This window comes from Rhodnius prolixus, unplaced genomic scaffold, assembly GCF_049639745.1.
Source record: "Rhodnius prolixus isolate KJV_2025 unplaced genomic scaffold, Rpr scaffold_2, whole genome shotgun sequence".
Classification (NCBI taxonomy): domain Eukaryota; kingdom Metazoa; phylum Arthropoda; class Insecta; order Hemiptera; family Reduviidae; genus Rhodnius; species Rhodnius prolixus.
The window spans coordinates 59684492-59702265 of record NW_027411592.1 but is presented as its reverse complement, the minus strand read 5'-3'; the positions used below and the strand labels follow the sequence as shown (position 1 = coordinate 59702265).

The following is a 17774-nucleotide window of genomic DNA, read 5'->3' as shown; positions in this document are numbered from 1 at the left end:
AAACATAAGGATGTGGCAACAATAAACACAATTGCTAAAAAAAGTAAAGAGAAAATATATAAAAAATATTTTCACAATTTTTCATGTAACAATAATTCGTGATTATTTTTGTACTTGTTTTATAAGTACATACGTAGAATTTAAACAGCAACATAAGCCAAAAGCATTACGTTTTTGAAATCCAGGAACCAAACTTGAATTATAATAGGGCCTTTACAAAATTGCACATCGTAAAGCACAGTACAAAATTTGGACTTTTTATTGTAAAGATGTGTTAATTTCATCTACAATCAACATTTTAAGATTGAGACTAGTATTACAAATTCTCCATAGAAATAAGTACAAACTTTTAGGTGCAAAAACTTGAATAGAAATGTATGGTCACAAAATCTTGGTCTATTGTAAAGCTAAGTAAAGTCTCTATCAGATTTATTTCGGCTGAGTGACACGTACAAATGAGGAGCTGTAAGAGCCTGGAGGAAACAGAGAGCAATGGCAGGAACAAGGAGTTTTAAAAATTGATAGGTCACCTTATGCTAACAGGCAGCAACCGTGACAGGGTGAGAATGGTCTTACGAATAAACGGTCACCTAATAATAGGTGGTTGTTTCAGGTCGTGAAAGATCTTCAGGAATATGGCTGACAGTTCGCTGGTGGTGGATGAAAGCCCAGGGATGAGGAAGGATGTATAGAATCGTATTCATTCACATATGTATTATGTATGTATGTTGTAGATTAGCATGGAAAGAAGCCTCAAAACCAAATTACAGCAGCCTCAAAATAGTCATTGTGACTCCCTTAAATATCAAGCGTAAATTATGTAATAGGAGGATTGAAGATTAAAGAATGAATGGTATATCTTTAAAAAAAAAAAAAAAAAACACAGTTCTTATAACCTATGTATTTATACTCTTGCTCTTTTGCTTCTTGAAAATTTCATTTTATTTATAAATATTTTAAAGCAACTTTATATTCTGTTTTTACATAGTTCAGTCTTACTCGAGATTTAGATGATTTAAACAACATTTTTTAAAAAATTCATTGTGATAATGGATTCAGACTGTAACAATGCTGTACAATTTTTTTTTTTTTTGTTATTCATCTTAATGCAAAGTAATTTAGTTCTATCCCACACCTCCATAAAATATTAAGAAATATTTAATTGATATGTTTTTATGCAAACGTTTCAGAATTGGACTAATATTGTGATAATAAAAATCCCTGACTGTACACCTTTTATCACTACTCTGCTGTCATATGTTTATAATTCACCGTATCTATGGTAACCAGAGTGTCCTAGCATTACTTCTAGAACATGTATTGTAAGTAGAAACGTTTTTTTTAAGAAATGTAAAAGCACCTTTACGCCTGAAAAAATCTCGTGCTTCTGTGCTTGACGAGCAATGAGTTCAAAAGGAAAAATACCAAAACTTGTAGTTTTTGACTTAGGTATGTTTATATGGTTTATTAGGTTGTTTATTTAGCTTAAAATTGTTGTTATTGGACTATTTGTTCTCTCTTATAAAATTAAATCTCGATTTATTGTTCTTTTTCGGCAGACTATACTCTTTGGCCTTTTTGGGTAGATACCCATGTAAATCCTCCGTTTCGTAAAACCAAGTAAGGAATCTGCTCTCTCAGGATTTTGATTAAAATTTTAAATAGTAGTTTCTATTTTTAGTGCTTTGTTTCTAGTGGTAAAATAGTTGATACAAGTGGTACAACAATAAAGTTCTATCCTGAAGTACCACAAGTGCTTCAAAAGTTGACAGAAATGAATGTCCCTATCGGTGTAGCTTCACGTACTTCAGAAATTCAAGGAGCTGAACAACTCTGTGAACTTTTTGATTGGAATAAGTATTTTAAATATAAAGAAATTTATCCCGGCTCCAAAGTTGCACATTTCAATCAGTACGTTTTTTTTTTTCAGTACGTTTGTGTTGAGTGCTGTTGTTTTTTAATTAAAAAAAAATTAAAAGTGAATTTAAAAAAAAAACTTCTTACAGATTTAAAAAATATACAGACTTTGAATTTGAAGACATGCTGTTTTTCGATGATGAACATAGAAACATCAAAGATTTGACGAAACTCAATGTCACTAGTATTCTTGTAAAAAATGGAATGACCATGAAAGCGCTGGAAGAAGGATTACAAGTTTTTGCTAATAAGAAGTAATTAAGCAATTTTATCTGTAAAGTATATTTGAATTAAATTATTTCAATTTTTGAACTTTTCTTAGTACCTTGCCTCATTCCTGTTGCTTATTACCTTGATATTCTTGAAGATATTGGTTTCAACTGTAATTGAATACCAATACAATCAGCAATCTGCTTTTTAAATTCTAATTATAATCAAGAATGAAATGTTAGTAATGCATAAACATCTCTGGCTGGCATCTTTGATGACTTACCTTCTTGAAAGACATTGATTTGAGGTTCCAATTGGACTCGCTTAATATTACTGATTTTCTTACAAGGATCTGTGCATCTTACTGAAGGAATTTGCTACACCTTACTCTCAGTAGTGATGATTAAAAAAAAAAAAAAATTGTTTCAAATTACCAAAGTGAACTTATTTTTTGTAGAACTGTATTTTTGTTTTATATTTGTTCTGTTACTCACCTCTGTTTAGATTTAATAATAATCTGATTGTAATTAGCTTCTTTTTACAAATTTAACGCAAGTATAATTGAGAATTAATGTGCAAACTAGTTAAACATTGAACATTAGTTGAATTACACATTGGCATTAAGAATGACTTACAGTTTTAGGTCCATTCAGAAAATTTTTAAACATTTGAATCTTGAAGTTCATTTAATAATTTGATTTCTTTTAAATGCGATTAGAAAGTTTAATGAAAAGGGCTCTGTACGATCTTAATCATAAGGTATTCATTTTTATTTTATTTTTTTAAGGACTATTTCATTTATTTATTTCACAGATTTAACTCTTTGGCCATTTCACGTGGATGATTATCAGTTTCCATTTACTAAAGATCGGTAAGTACAATTATTTTATTAGTCAGTAATTTAAACTCTTAAAAACTTAATATTTTTATTTGTTCAATTTTCTAGATTAGGAATTGTAAGGGATGCTTGCGATTGCGAGTTAGCGCTATATTCTGAAACAAAAGAAGTACTGGAAAATTTACGTATAAATAACATAAAAATGGCTGTTGCATCTCGTATTACAGATGTAGCTTCAGCGTATCAGTTACTTTATTTATTTGAACTGAGAAAATATTTCGTTTGTACAGAAATTTATCCAACACGGAAATCATTGCATTTTGCTCAGTAAGTTTTTTTTTTTCATTTGAATAGACTGTATGCCAGAAAATATTGCATCTCCCAGAAAGAGTGAAGTTACAGGCTTGAAATTTATAATTTAATTACTTAAAATCAAAGTAGTAAGTGATTTCTTGTTGATAGCATCAGGATATCAGAACTGTTTTTAAGATAACGTCGAAGCATCTATGAGCATTGTATCAATTTAACTAAATACCATAGGTGAACATAACCCAATACCTACAGCACCCAGTATCACAACACGTGCTGAAAAGCCACTAAGACCTCGAATCAGCAAACCCAAAATAGCCACCCCTGGAAATTTCTCACGATCAGTCAGAAAAAAACCGGACTCGTGCACTGACTTGGGTCAGGGAAGTGTAGAGACGGATTTATAAGTTCAAGTCAATGTCATGTCTTCGACCATAAGTGCCAAAAGACACTGTGCATGTGACCTTACAGTAACTTAAGTACAAAACCTCCCTCAAAAAATTAAATTTTCCGGAGACTACGATCATCTACGAATTAATTATTTGCTCTGAGACTCCCGCTTTCATACCTGGTTGGCAATACTCGAAGGGCTTGGATGCAATGACGATATATCTAGGAAGAAGGCATGCCCAGCAGACAATTCTACCCCTTTCTAATTCGGTTAACCAAGTATTTTCAGGCAATTCTTGGCATAGTGGAAGTTTAATATTTTACTTTTTTATAAAATTTTGACCGACATTATCTTATTGGTAAAAATATTGAGAAACTCATTGTTTCATTTCAGATAATATGATTTTTATATCATTAACTTCTGTAATCGTTATTCCTCCATTTAAATAATTTACTCCTTAGATTATGTACATTACTATGTAAATAAACTATAAAAGTTTCAAGCTTGTAGTTTTACTTTTTCGGAGTATTACAATTTTTTTTACAGTAGTTATATTTTTTTAATTTTAACAGTTGTGTTTACAAGTATAATAATATAGAAATTTTTCACTTGAATTTTAGGCTTAAAAAGAAGACCAATATTGATTACCATGATATGATCTTCTTTGATGATGATGTTAGAAATTTGAAATGTGTTGAGAAATTAGGAGTAGAAGTACATCAAGTAGTTGATGGAATCAGCGCAAATCACGTTCGGTTTGGATAATTTTTTATTACTTTCGAGATTCTTTATTAAGCTGCAGAGAATTAAAAAAAGTTTGAATAATGTTTGAAAATATCCATATTTTCCTGTACTATTTTCTGTGTAATCTGCCTGTGAACTTGTTGGAATTTATCGTGAACAAACAGCTGTTGAAAATTACGCTATTTGTGTTAAATGTTATTTTGTTTTCCTGTTTTTAAGGATAGTTATGTCATAAACGTAATCGTAATTTTTGCACTTCTTTGCTACTCAATGGATTCGTGCTAAGTTTTCTTTTAATGCAAAAGAAATTTTTATAGTAATCATTCTAAAACAATTATTTCATTTCGATATTCTTCTCTTTTTTTGCTATCTCTAATTTCTACTCTTAAACCAAAAAAAAGAAAAAGAAAAGTCATTTGTGTAATTAGTTTGGAAATTTACCATTTAGTAAAAAACAATTTTCTGCTCGACTTTATTAAAAATTTATTATCCTCTATTTTGAAATCAAATAAAATATACTTGCTAAAGTTTATTGTGTAATGAGTTGAATTATCGGAGGAGGATTATGAAAAATGCTTTATTTTTTATCCTTCTTAAGAGGCGTCTAGATTTCGTATTTGAAGTGCAGGTTTGAGGCCCTCAGTTTTTTTTTAAAAAATGTTTGTTTGAATATGTATTCTACCATAACTTAAAATTGTAACAGTTTAAATATTTTACTTGATTTGATACCACTAATTATAAGGAAGAGAGATTATTGCCAATTTCAGTTCGTAAATTTATCGATTTATTTTTAGCTTTTGGACACTACCTTTTTAGATAAATACCTACCTTTTTTTTTAAAAAATCCATTACTTGAAAATTTATTTTAAGCAGTTTTTCTGGAACGACAGGTTTATGTCTGGTCATACGAGATTTTATTTTCAATCTTTGTGCTCAATAATGTCTCTAAACTCAAACTCTCAAGAAAAAAGTGATACAATGACAATGTCATCGACTTATATCGACTTTTTAAAAGTCGATAGCTTTTAGTAAAAAAATGTAAATTAAAAAATAAATCAACACTAAAATCAGAATTTATTTTAACAAATATAAAATATTTATTTTATCCATTAGATTGTAATATATAACAAAAAAATAAGATAGAAATAAGCAAATATAGTATACATTTCAATTTTCTTATTGTTAACTAAATTTTCCTTCAGTTTTCTTTTTTTAATTGATACTACTGGAAGCGCTGTAATTTTCGTAATAGGGCCCCCCTACATTCTTTCTTTATATTGATGGAACATAAGATATGTAAATATTTTGAATTGTCCAATGTTAGTTTATGGATGTTACAATTTTATTGCTTTTAATCTGACTGTGTCAAAATATTTTTTTGAGCCTCAATAAAGATTTTATTATAAATAAAACGTTCAGGAATATTTTTTATTTATATCCTCTTTAGCAGAATCTCAAAATTTAAATGATAACTATGTTTTATCATAGATTCGAAATAACTATCAGCGGTGAAACTGATTCAGTGCTTACTAAATTTTGTTGGCTACCCTGAAAATAGTTCGGTTCATTCCAAATTTTTGACATTCATTTCCAGAAAAAAGATATGAACAACAGAAAAATTAAAAACCGTGCCACCATTTTTTGAAAATTGGAAATTTTAATTGCGTCTAATTATTATTATTTTTTTTTAAACTAGTTAATTGCATATTTAATTGAAGGAAGTTAAAAAATATCTTCACGAATATTGTAAACATTTATTAAAAGCTGTTGTTAAAAATTTTCGCCAGCCTGTGTATACGTGCTTGCTGATGCGAATAAATGAATGCAAAATACTTACATATTAAGAGCAAAATTCTACCATTCTACGGGCTTGAAACATTGATCTTGCCAGATTTTGGTTAACTTGGCGCCACTGCCATGCAATTGTCATTGTTACTAAATTGAAAGGCCTCCTAAATAAGACACTTACGTTTCAAAATACGTAATTATGTATAATAAAAATTGGTTCATAACTTTACAAAATTAAACCATTGCTTACTTAAATAATTACTAATGTTAAAATAAGATTGACATAAAATTCAACCATTAAAAAAAAAAGCACTGGAAAATCTACATCAAAAATTATAAGTAGTTTCACTGCTAATCTTTTAATATATTATTCTAAAAAATAAATTATTGAATACAGACTTTAATTTACTCGAATAAATCTAATGATTCTCTACTTGAATTTTATTTTTTTAGATTCCGTTTTTACGATTTGGAATCTACTAATCTTTTTCCTTATTATTGCTGAAAAAAACCATTTCCTTGTACGATCTATTTTTCAATAACTCAATTTCTTCTTTTCTTTTTATTATTAGTAGTGACATTTATTAAAACATTTTTATTAATTAATTTAAAAATATAAATAATTATTAATAAAGAATTAGTTGAAGGTGGAATTATTAGAAACTAAGAGATTTTTTATTTAGCTAGATCTAGCTCAGCACATTACATACTTTAGCTTTTAGACTACTTCTTTTTTTAAAAGAAACTTGAGGTGGCATTAGTAAACAGTGGAGGATTTGTGCTTTTCTTGTACTCCTTAACATAGGGTGTACACCTAAAACTGATTAAGAAGTATTAAAATTAAGCGGACTATCATTATGCATAAAAATCTTTGTTATAACTCACACAGTTGTGAGAAAGGATGCTTGAAAACACACGGATGGTCAAGATATGGAACGAATGAGGTGAACAGAAAGTTAGGAAGAGATGATGAGAGGATTTTATACTAGCTTGTAGAGGTGTTAGAAGGGTATCCAGTGAAAAGGAATAGTAAAAAGGGGAAATGTACAACGAGAGGCTTGGAGAGGTGTTTTTTTTTTTTTTTTTTAGGTTCAGCAGGAGGACGATTTGCAGAATGAAAAAGCCTAAAAGCTTTTCAATACGGCTTTCTGGAGAAAGAGCCTTCAATGGACGCGTTTCTTGAAGAAGAGAAGAAAACGTAAAATTAATTAAAAAGAAAAAGAAATCAAAGGCTTACGATTCTTGGCGCTAGGTGATAGAAGAAGTTCAAGTATGTTCACCGAAAAGCTCAGAAAATGCACTGGGAGAAATTTTTAGTATACTTCTAAGTATACTTTAAAAACCAAAAAACAAAGCCCTTGATGACATAACAGATTCACTGGGTTTGCCCTTGGGTGTTGGGCTGATCCTATGTAAAGTGTTAATTCTATAAAATCTTTAATACAATAAAATGCTATTTGTAATAAGTAAAAAAATAGAATTTTCAGTAAAAATGGTCTAAAAATATCTGAACAGTTTTCTTACATCACAGATCATTTTTTTTTTTTTTTTTAATTGTTTTAATGATTTTTTTGAAAAGCAAGATGTCAGAACTTTTTTTAAATTTTGATAATTAAAAAAAATCTATACACACAATATACAAAAACAAATATTCAGAAACAACCACTGTACAGAATAATACTGAATCAACATAAAACAAAAATTCAATTACTTAATTCTTAACATAATTATTTTTTTTTTAAAAAAAAAAGTAAATTATTCACGTATATACAAATAATATTATTTAAATTAAAATTAAGTAAACAGACTTATAAGTTTAGGTTATAATTCAATAAAGTGCAATCAGTCAAAAGTAAAAGAAAAAAAAAGTAATAATGTTATTTTTAAATTACAAGTTAGCAGTTCAAGCACTTGTGAAATCGCCATTCGATTCTAATCGATATTAGGTTATCCACGGAAATATCGAGAATTTTGAATTCTTAAAAAAATTCCTGCTCGTTAACGTTCATTAATCAGAAAACGATTTTTTTTTTTTAATTGGTGTTCGTATTATATTTATTTAAGATTACAGAAAGGGTCATAGAAAAATGGCAAATTTAAGCAATTTTTGTTGTTTTTTTCGTTTCTTTTTTTAAATGAGCGAAGGTAACTTTGTGAATGTACGAAGCGGAGATTTGGTTCAACAAGTTAACACATTTTCAGATAACAGCATTGACAATTATCAGTGAACTGACTAAGGGCAGATGAACAATTAAACTGAGAGCCGGCATCTCTGCAGGTATCTCCTCTTAAAAACAAAACGAGAAGCTGCCAAAGAATTTTAACCTCAGCAAATCCGCGATATGATTCCACTTAAAGGAAGTGAATTGATCGATCAGTGAAGGCCTAATGAATGAAAGCAAAAAAATTAAAAGTTATCGTTTTGATGTATTGTCCTTTCCTCTTATTTAAACAGCAAAAAATCTCGATCATATTATGTCATGCGATGAAAAGTGAATTCCAGACGAGAATTGACTTCTAAAATTACAGTGCCTAGACCAATTTAAGAATACTCCCTTTCAAGTCTATCAAGTAGTGAAGTGGTATTGACAGTGCAAGTACAGGAGGCTTGGAAAAGCCTTCAGTATAATTTTGGACGTACAGACTTCGTATTTATGTTCAGTACCCGTATTTCAATATATATATATATATTAAATCAAAACTGCTATTTGATGCTGAAATATAGGTAGTAATTAATAAGAGATATGCACTCTTTTTCAAAAAAGATTTTTGAATATTTAGCCTACCTAATATTTAGATACACCTAAATGGATGTAGATAATATTACCCACATCTCCACTTCTATCAGAGCACCGCGTAGAATTGTCTGCCCAGTTTAGGAAAAAAATAACTCTTCTTCAATGCCTAAAAATTTATCAAAACCACAATTCAAAATAAACATTAAAAAAAACCGCAATAAACTCCTGTGGAAAACCTGATATTTAAAGTGTTGTGCTTACTGGATCTTATTTTAATTTTTATTTTGTGCATTAGACTCCATTTTATTAGACACTACTACACTATATAAGTATATTTTCAACTAGTTTACTACTAGTTTTCATAAAACTTAACTATAATTTATAGAACTATCATCATTAACACATACAGGTACATTTAAAAGTATTAAAAATAAAGTTTTAAGTATTTTAAAACTATTCTTAATGGCCACTTTTTTAAAAAAATAATTGTAACAGTGAAACAAATTTCAAATAGATCCATTTTTTTGTTACTTATTTAATAATCAAAACAAATTATAATAAAAACAGATCCAACAATTGAAGGACGGAAAAATCCGCATGAATTATGTTTTTCACCAGGTTATTTGGATCAATTAACCATTAAAGAGTTTCCAATTTGCATCATAGTCAATGTAAAAATGAGAAAATAATTCTTTTAAAAGAAACTGTAGATAATTGAATTAATATTTTCCTTTCTATCTTTTAATAAATAAAGATTAATTAATTAATGCTTGTATTTCTTTGTTTGGTTCTTTTTTTTTACTTCGCCACGTAGTATTTAAACAACCGATGTTGCGACAATTAGCAAAATGACTAGACAATGTTGGTGGAATTTTAATATTTTCAACTAATTACTAGAGTTTATTCTTCTTTCAAGAATTGATCACCTTAAAAAAAAAAAAAAAAAAAAGAAACCATAAATAAATGAATAAAAAATAATTGAATTATTGTTATAAACTAAGTTCCAGTCTGGACTGGGCATAATTAAGTCTGGATAATGCACCTCTTAAATCTTTAACAAATCTACAAAGCACTAGTAACAATATTCTGCTATAAACTAGATGTGACCCCGAATGCTGGAAATGGAAGATAAGATGCTGTAGCATATAGGATTATAGGTTGGATAAGAACCTTGAGTTCGAGTGTTCGAGCCAAGGCTAAGGATATCCAACACATTATCCCAAAGAATTAACTGATATCTAACATGATAGGTTCGGCTGAGAATGCTTTTTGTGTAAAGCCGATGTTAGGGTGTATTTTCAGCATTCCAAGCTGGTCTGCATATTCTATACTGACCCTTTCATTTCTGACATTCCTCGATGAATTTACGCGTCATATAGGGCCACACAAATATATTCAGCTGTCACCATTATTACTATATTTTCATATTTAATTTTCCCATTATGCTAAAAGCTTTCTCTACATACGTTTATGAACAGAAATGGTACAATCGTTTATTCATTTCTTCCGGGAGTTGCCCTCTTTTTTAAGGTTTTGGGGGGGAAAAAAAAGAAGATGAAATTCATGATTTTTAAAAGCCTCAGCATTTTGAATTGAACGGCACAGGCTCCATGCAACAGTATTTTCTAATGCGAGCTTAGGTTAAAATAAAATGAATGATAATAATAATAAAGAGTATGAGGGAAGGGATTAGCTGTGAGGTTAGCATACCGGGTTCGAATCCAGCTGCTGACCCTTAGATTTTCTCTTCCTAGGAGCTTCTTACAGCTCACTGTCCGGTGATGGACAGTGTTGACTGTAACCTTGAGAACACTGTCCGGAGGCCGGCAATGCACTGAAAAAAGCTCCGGGCGCCAATAACCTTAGATGTTGACGCGCCTTAAATCATTAAAAAAAATAATAATAATAAAGAGTATGACCCCCCGAATGTGATTTCAGAACAAACACCTCCTCCACAAGAGGCAGTAGACACCTAAGCAGAATTTCGAACCACTTCAACGCACTTCCGACACCGCAGAATGTGAAAAACGGTCTTAGAAAAACAAACAAAAAGAAGAAGAATTTGCCTAAAACAAATTGCGTGAAGACATTGGACAAATAAAAAAAAGGTACTTTTCCGTTAGCCGGGCGCAAATGTCGCCAATTGTGAACCAAACGCGAGCCAAGTCAACGGAAAAAAGTCGAAAACGTTCAACTATAAACAAATATTAATGAATTGTAAAGAAAACAGTTTTACCCAATACTGTTTTTCGCTTGCGCCCGGCTAACGGAAAGTACCAAAAAAAATATTATAACAGAAAAACTAACCTAAAATTTTCACCGTCCTGTTTAGTGTTATAGTTTTAAGTAATCCAGAAGGTTTCCTGACTTCTTCCGCAATAAATTCTACACAACTTTTTTCAAAAAGACCTGTTCAAGTAAAAAAAAAAAAAGAAAAAAAGGAATTACTTATAATATTTATAAAATGTAAGTTACCTTTTTATGATTCTTACCCATTTTAAAGTCTAAATTATCCAGACGTTCTCTAATGAAAGCCTCAAACATCGCCGTATCTACGAATAATCTGAGAAAGTGTTCAGTACTTTTTGATGATAGTGCGCTAACAAAACTATTTCTCTGAGATATTGGAATAAAGAAAAAAAAAGAAGCATTAATAATACATTTTATACATATCTGTACATCGTATTGAAATTTAACAAGAGGTTATAAGTGTGAATTTAAAATAACAAACAAACAAACAACAGCGAAAAATCGATATAGAAATTTTTACGAATTCGCAATTCTTCCTCTAATAAAATGTTTTAAAAAATCAGACATGTTACGATAAGAACAAATTTTAAGCAAAAAATATAGTAAAACTAGATAATTTAAATTTACTTACAAGAAAGACACGAAACCCTGGTTTATCCAATTCACTAGATGGACCGTTGATTATGACCAATGGATAGTGTCCAACCAATTCTACAAACAGTCTTAGAAGTGTGGCTGACGCACAAGTATCCGGTCCTTTTACAGGGCAAAGGTACAATGATGACTTTAAACTTTTTGTCAATCTTTTCGGCAGGATGTTCATCTCATCGCCCATACAGTTTAATATGGTGCCACAGTCTACATCTACTATGAATGACTGAAAAAAAGATGATGATGATGATGATGATAGAAGATAGAAAAGTTACAGTTTCTGGCTAGGATGTTGTAGAAGTCCATGTACTTAAAAAAAGTTTTGTTTAAAAAATAAATAAAAAATTGAAATATTGATTATTTAGTTACGAGTACAAGTTTAAAAAGTGTTTGTAGTATTATTATTGGGCTAACTTACATTTTCAATTCCAGCAAATATGTTCTCTAAATATGTAAGAGGATGATTTCTCCCTTTAAGCAGACCAACCAAATAAGGAGTTGGACATTGTAATAATTCAGACATGTCAGACGGAAGTACCGACACCACGGTATGTTGCCATGAAAATGGAAATAAACATCTACATAAAGCTTCCACACTATCACAGACTTTACTGTAAAATCATTGGAAATTATACAAAATTCATTGACAAGTAACTTATATTCTTTATTTTTTTGTTTCCATACCTCACTTGAGTACTAACAACAATTATTTTCCTTTCCAATAAGATCGCAGAAAATAACTTAAGGAAGACAGGCACCGATAAATCATTTAATAAATTCGATATTACATATTCATATGGCCTATTATCTTCATGCCTCGTAATGTGAACATCATCTAATCTACAACGGAAAGAAAACAATTAAAAAAAAAAAATTATTAAAATTAAAATCCCTAGTCTTCTTCTTCAGAAAATGCAGTTGCAATTTTTAAAAAACTTAAACTAAATCAAGATGTAATTCAATAAAAATTATTTTTACTGAAATATGATTCACGGAGTACAGAGATGTAATAAAAGATGGGAGGTTACCGAAGGTTATGTTAGTCTACCATATTTAATTTTGACTATTATAACCGCAATGTAATTTAATTAAAAAAAGAAAAGAAAAAGCAATTGCAGTTCCTGAAGAAGAACATCCAGAAGTTCATTTTTTTTAATCGAACCAATAAAGCTTTAAATAAACAAGTGTTTCTTGGCTCAAATAATTGTAACATCGATTAAACATTCAATTACTTCTTCAAATAAATTAAAATAGGCAGTAACTAGAAATGAAATTATCCTTTTTGTCCAAACTTACATCAAATTTTCTCCCAGTTTTGGAAGATAAGAATCCAGAAGGCTTTGAACAAATTTTTGATATTCATTTTCTGGTAGGCCATGATTTACTTCTATTTGATCTAAAACCTAAAAAAAAATGTAACAATCAGAAATACTCAATTGAGGTTAAAATGTGTTAAAGTAAGCAAGTTCTATAAAAGTTAAGAAACAAATTTTAGTTGTAAACAAGTATGTTAAATGCTTCATTTAAATTTTTGATAATATATTTTTCGGAGTAATCCATCAATTTTATTCATGAACTTGCCCTATTTCTTAATTAGTCACTTTCTTCTATTAGTAAAAGCAAGTATTAAAACTGTCCGGTAGGACATTAAAACTGTCCGGTAGGACAGTTGTATAAGGATTGATCGTCAAAAAGTGCACGAAAAAGCGTAACGTTAAAAAACACCCAACTTTGACAATTTTTTTCTCTTTTTCTATAAAAGATAAAATTCCCAAATTTTCTTTAAAATATAGGGCAAACCCTCCTTTATAACTGTAATTTTTTTGCAACCCCCCAGACCTAATAGATTTCGAGAAAAAAGTTGCCGAAAATGAGCAAAAACGGCATTTTCAGAAATTGTTGTTGTTCTTCTTCTTCTTCTTCTTCTTCTTGTTGTTGTTGTTACCTTTTTTGTAAACTACGTAGCGCCTAAACGCGAGAACCGATTTTCATGAATGAGGTGACATTCGATTCGGAATTTTATGTAGATGTGCCTTTTGGGGGTCTCGACGCTGTACACCGAATTAGAGAGGAGTTGGCCCCCTTTATGTAAGACCCCCTTCAAAATTATTATTACTAATTACTCTGTAAATCTTAGCCCGATTTTGATAAAATTTGGTAGGATGATAGAGTTAGGGCTCCCCTACGTAACATTAAAGCGGCGATCTGCTCTTACACTAGTTAAGGGGAAGTATAGCAATCGTTTCAAATTATCGACAAGTGAACTGATTTTCATGAATGAAGTGTCATTCGAATCGAAATTTTGTACAGATTTGCACTTTAAAAGTCTCGTCGCTACGCCTCATATGGAGGGGAGTTTGCCCCACCCAAGTATGGCCGTTTCTAAAACTATTATTACCAATATTTCTATAACGCTTTGTCCGATTTTGATAAAATTTAGCACGAAGAAGTGATTAAAGCTCCTCTACATGGCTGTGAAGTGCCATCATGCTCTTACACCTACTAAGAGGAAGTACTGAAATCGTTAAAATTATCAATGGGTGAACCTATTTACATTAATGAATTGTCGTTCGATTCAAAATCTTTGCCTCTTTGCCTTTTAGGGAGAAGTACTGTAATCGCCCGTTTATTTTTCTTACTCCTCTTAAAAGGAAGGTCTGAAATCGCAGTTTAAATTTGCTTTTTACGTACAAATACCTTCCTATTTTATATAAAAAGGCTTTCTCAAAAAAATTGTTATTGAGGATGGTTTGGGGACCGCAACTATAATCATTCTTTAAAAAGATCTCTCCAGTGGTAGTTACGGTTCCTACTTAACACCTTATCAGGTTATAATGATAGAATTGCTTATTCCTAATTTAAAAAAAGCAGTAAAGCAGATATGTAACTTAGCAAAATAGACAAAAATGAAAATCTATCCAAAAGGTACAAAAATCTCCTTAACAAAAACTTACAGTTTAAAAAGTTAAGTATAAGGGTTGATTAAGCGCCAAAAGGTACACAAATCAGCTAGTACCCAACATTTCATTCAAGCTTAGTTGATATAATTTAAGTAATTTTGCTGCATTAACTTTTCCTTCACATTTTTTAGAATTTATTAGATGTCACAGACCCTTATGCTGGCCATTTTCATCTACAAAATATTTGTTCAAGTAGCACTGTAGATTGACTTTAATATCTATTAATCTATAATAATCAAACTATTAATTACAGGTTAAAAAGAAAACGGTATAAAAAATTAAAAAAATTACGAGGCTACAAAATTTAAAAACTTTTTTAAAAAAATGCTTATACACCAACATACATCAATGATTTCGATTATTTTATTTTTAATAAAAATCGTCGGTTTAAGTTCATTCTTCGATTAAAGTAATTGTTATTTTATGAAGTAGTCAAACGTTTATAATAATAGGTAATAATTATCTGGCTCTATCGCAAATAATATAGTTTTCTTCAATCACACTCTCAATGTAGCTGTTCTTCTCACAATGTTATATATATGTTATGTAATATAAAATAAATAAGTATTGCATACTTTTAGGACAGCTAATTATTCCAGTATTTTACTATAAGTAAAATTAAATTACAATTGAGAAATGAATAATTGTTGTTGAATAATCTACTTGTTATTAACTGTGTGTTATTTGTGCTCACGAATATTTCGGTAAGACGAATTCAAGTCTGAAATATTGTTTTAAATCCTCCGTGATTCAAATTTAAACAGTAGCCGACTCTAACTTTGTCTTTTTCTACTTTAACATGCATGTATAAGATGTGACAACTTCAGAATAAAGGGCATATTAAAGATAAATCAGAAGAATAATTTGGAATAGAGTTAAAATAAAGTACCTATTTAAAAACGAAGATATAATATACATTTTATCATAATTATAACCAAATAATATTATGAACGAACTGGCCAGCATAAGGGTCTGTGACATCTAATAAATTCTAAAAAATGTGAAGGAAAAGTTAATGCAGCAAAATTACTTAAATTATATCAACTAATTATGAACTGACATTTCATCCTAATCAATTCTTCAAATTTAACAATGTATATTAGATAAATTGTTAACACTTGTAAGGTGTAATTAAAAACAGAGAAGTTGAAGAATAATTTAGTTGTCTTCTCAAAGTTAAAAGAAAGTAATAACACGACTCTTAATCTTACACATATAACAACAGATTTCCGCCTACCTTATGATAGAATACTGTATCATCGTTTCCAGTCAGTATTACATAAGTTAATGGAAGACAAAATGATGATCCTTCGGGCAGTAACCGCCGACAATATGCATAACTTCTGTCGCCACTGTTTCTAGTTAATACTATAGTAAAATAATTTGACTGTCTAGTAGATCTATGTGAAGTTGATATTGGTGGCCAGTTGTCAGCGTCAGGAAATACTAGCCTTTCAATATTGTTAGGTATCTCTACATGTGGTTGGGTATATCGGGCTTTCACATAAGGCACTTTGGTCGCATCGTCTAATTGGGTATCTATTCCAATCAATAATAAGGCATCTAATAGTTTCTCTGAAGGAACTGATTTCTTTCTAACAATTCTGCATCTTTCTGTAAAAAAAAATAAATAAAACTGATTTAAGAAAAGAAAAAAATGACAGTATTTACGTTTAAATAGATTTCTGACCGGTTTTTGATGGTGGAAGTTATATTCTCTTCAACAAAGTGATAAACCAACCTCCGATATTCATTCATGCTACCACGGATATAATTAATGATCCAATGGTTAACTATGTTTAAAAACTATAGGCAGGGTTGGATTAGGATCTTCTTAAAAATTAACCAAAAAAAAGCAGCATCCAAAAAGATGCTACAGTAGAAAGAAGGTCTTGTAAAAAAATCATCACAAGGAGTTGAAAATCTGCTTAACTGCTAAATCTTCTAATATTGTGATTGAAGTTTCGATAATCTTGAGTCAACTGGCTTGAATCTTCAGGTGTTCAACATGAAAATGCTGGGCTAGCTCGCGATTAGATCTGCACTTTTGTAGTTTCTATGAGAAGGCGGAGAATACTGCTTCTTGTCTATGAGCTTGGTAAAAATTACGTGAAATCAATATCAACAAAGCACATACGTTCGTTTTTTTTTTTTTTTTTAAGTTTCTCAGTCATGGAATTCTTTATATTTATTATTCCTGGCGATAACACGATAAATTGGAATGTGATCAACAAAGTATTCAGGACGATAGACATGGTTCAGCTTTTTACCCTTAAGATTTTCACTTCCTAGGAGCGTGTTCTTCAATTGACTGTCAGTGCACTCGAATCTCAGACTGCCAACGACGTAAGAGACTAGACGCTGTATAAATTTTAAAACATAAAAGCAACAAATAAAAGTTATTACAGATAACAACATAGAAGTGGGCTATTTTCGTTGCTCTCCACTAGAGTGTCAATAGAATACCTGGATGATGTGTAAATTACTTCGATTTAGGCTTCTATACAGGTATAACACGCAGGTGTTAATCCTAATCCTAAATTCCTTGACGAGAATTCCAGAAAAAAAAAAAATGCTTGATACATGGACGGAAAAATTATCTACTGTGTTCATGCTAATCAAAAAGGGTAAAATTTAGAGAGTGAGAGGGAGGAGGGAGAGACTCGTTTCTATTCGAAACGAGTATAACTGATTACAGCGTATAAAAGTATAAAATAGTTAAAACTTGAATTACCTCTAAATCTGCAGTCGCTATCATTTATCATTTGGGAAAACATTTCCGTCAGCTGTTTACTGCTTGCTTCTCCTCTCAACGCTGCAAACACAAAGTTTTCATAAAATTAAACATTTCTAATACTTGTAATAAAAGATGTGTGTTTTTGTTTGTTGAAGCGTCCACTTAATGGATACTTTGCATCCCTTTTGTATTTCACTATGATAAATCATAGTAAAATAATATTTTGTTAGTATTACTAATA

The 17774-nt window shown here is 30.2% G+C and overlaps 2 protein-coding genes across 9 annotated transcripts in view; one reads left to right on the top strand and one right to left on the bottom strand.

Annotated features, from left to right (window-relative positions):
* Positions 1 to 566: 566 nt before the first annotated feature.
* On the top strand, positions 567 to 5821 carry LOC141448578 (magnesium-dependent phosphatase 1-like). 6 transcript variants are annotated; one of them, XM_074117033.1, is made up of 6 exons: positions 578 to 853; positions 1191 to 1449; positions 1560 to 1620; positions 1696 to 1911; positions 2007 to 2171; positions 2941 to 2997. In XM_074117033.1, the coding sequence occupies exons 2-6, from the start codon at positions 1404 to 1406 to the stop codon at positions 2969 to 2971; spliced, it is 519 nt and encodes a 172-aa protein (XP_073973134.1). In that variant the 5' UTR covers positions 578 to 853; positions 1191 to 1403; the 3' UTR covers positions 2972 to 2997. The 6 variants fall into 6 exon arrangements, with proteins under 6 accessions (XP_073973137.1, XP_073973134.1, XP_073973136.1 ...); XM_074117032.1 differs by lacking the exon at positions 578 to 853 and adding an exon at positions 874 to 1113; XM_074117036.1 differs by lacking the exons at positions 1560 to 1620; positions 1696 to 1911; positions 2007 to 2171 and adding exons at positions 3074 to 3292; positions 4286 to 5821 and having other exon boundaries at positions 567 to 853; positions 1191 to 1322; positions 2941 to 2998.
* LOC141448553 (DENN domain-containing protein 2B-like) overlaps positions 5465 to 17774 on the bottom strand; it is a 25150-nt gene continuing 12840 nt past the window's right edge. For all 3 annotated transcript variants that reach the window (XM_074116974.1, XM_074116975.1, XM_074116976.1), the window contains 9 exons: positions 17531 to 17611; positions 16034 to 16410; positions 13133 to 13239; positions 12521 to 12676; positions 12255 to 12447; positions 11817 to 12062; positions 11428 to 11551; positions 11243 to 11344; positions 5465 to 9861 (listed from right to left, as the gene is read on the bottom strand). In XM_074116974.1, coding sequence (XP_073973075.1) covers positions 9836 to 9861; positions 11243 to 11344; positions 11428 to 11551; positions 11817 to 12062; positions 12255 to 12447; positions 12521 to 12676; positions 13133 to 13239; positions 16034 to 16410; positions 17531 to 17611 — 1412 coding nt within the window. In that variant the 3' untranslated portion in view covers positions 5465 to 9835. The remainder of the gene's footprint in view (positions 9862 to 11242; positions 11345 to 11427; positions 11552 to 11816; positions 12063 to 12254; positions 12448 to 12520; positions 12677 to 13132; positions 13240 to 16033; positions 16411 to 17530; positions 17612 to 17774) is intronic.

Excerpts from the sequence above, each read along its gene's own strand:
- LOC141448578 (XM_074117033.1), top strand. The coding sequence starts at position 1,404 with ATGAGTTCAAAAGGAAAAATACCAAAACTTGTAGTTTTTGACTTAG. Across the intron at positions 1,912-2,006 it reads AAAGTTGCACATTTCAATCA|ATTTAAAAAATATACAGACT; the intron begins GTACGTTTTTTT and ends AACTTCTTACAG. Across the intron at positions 2,172-2,940 it reads CAAGTTTTTGCTAATAAGAA|ATTTAACTCTTTGGCCATTT; the intron begins GTAATTAAGCAA and ends TTTATTTCACAG.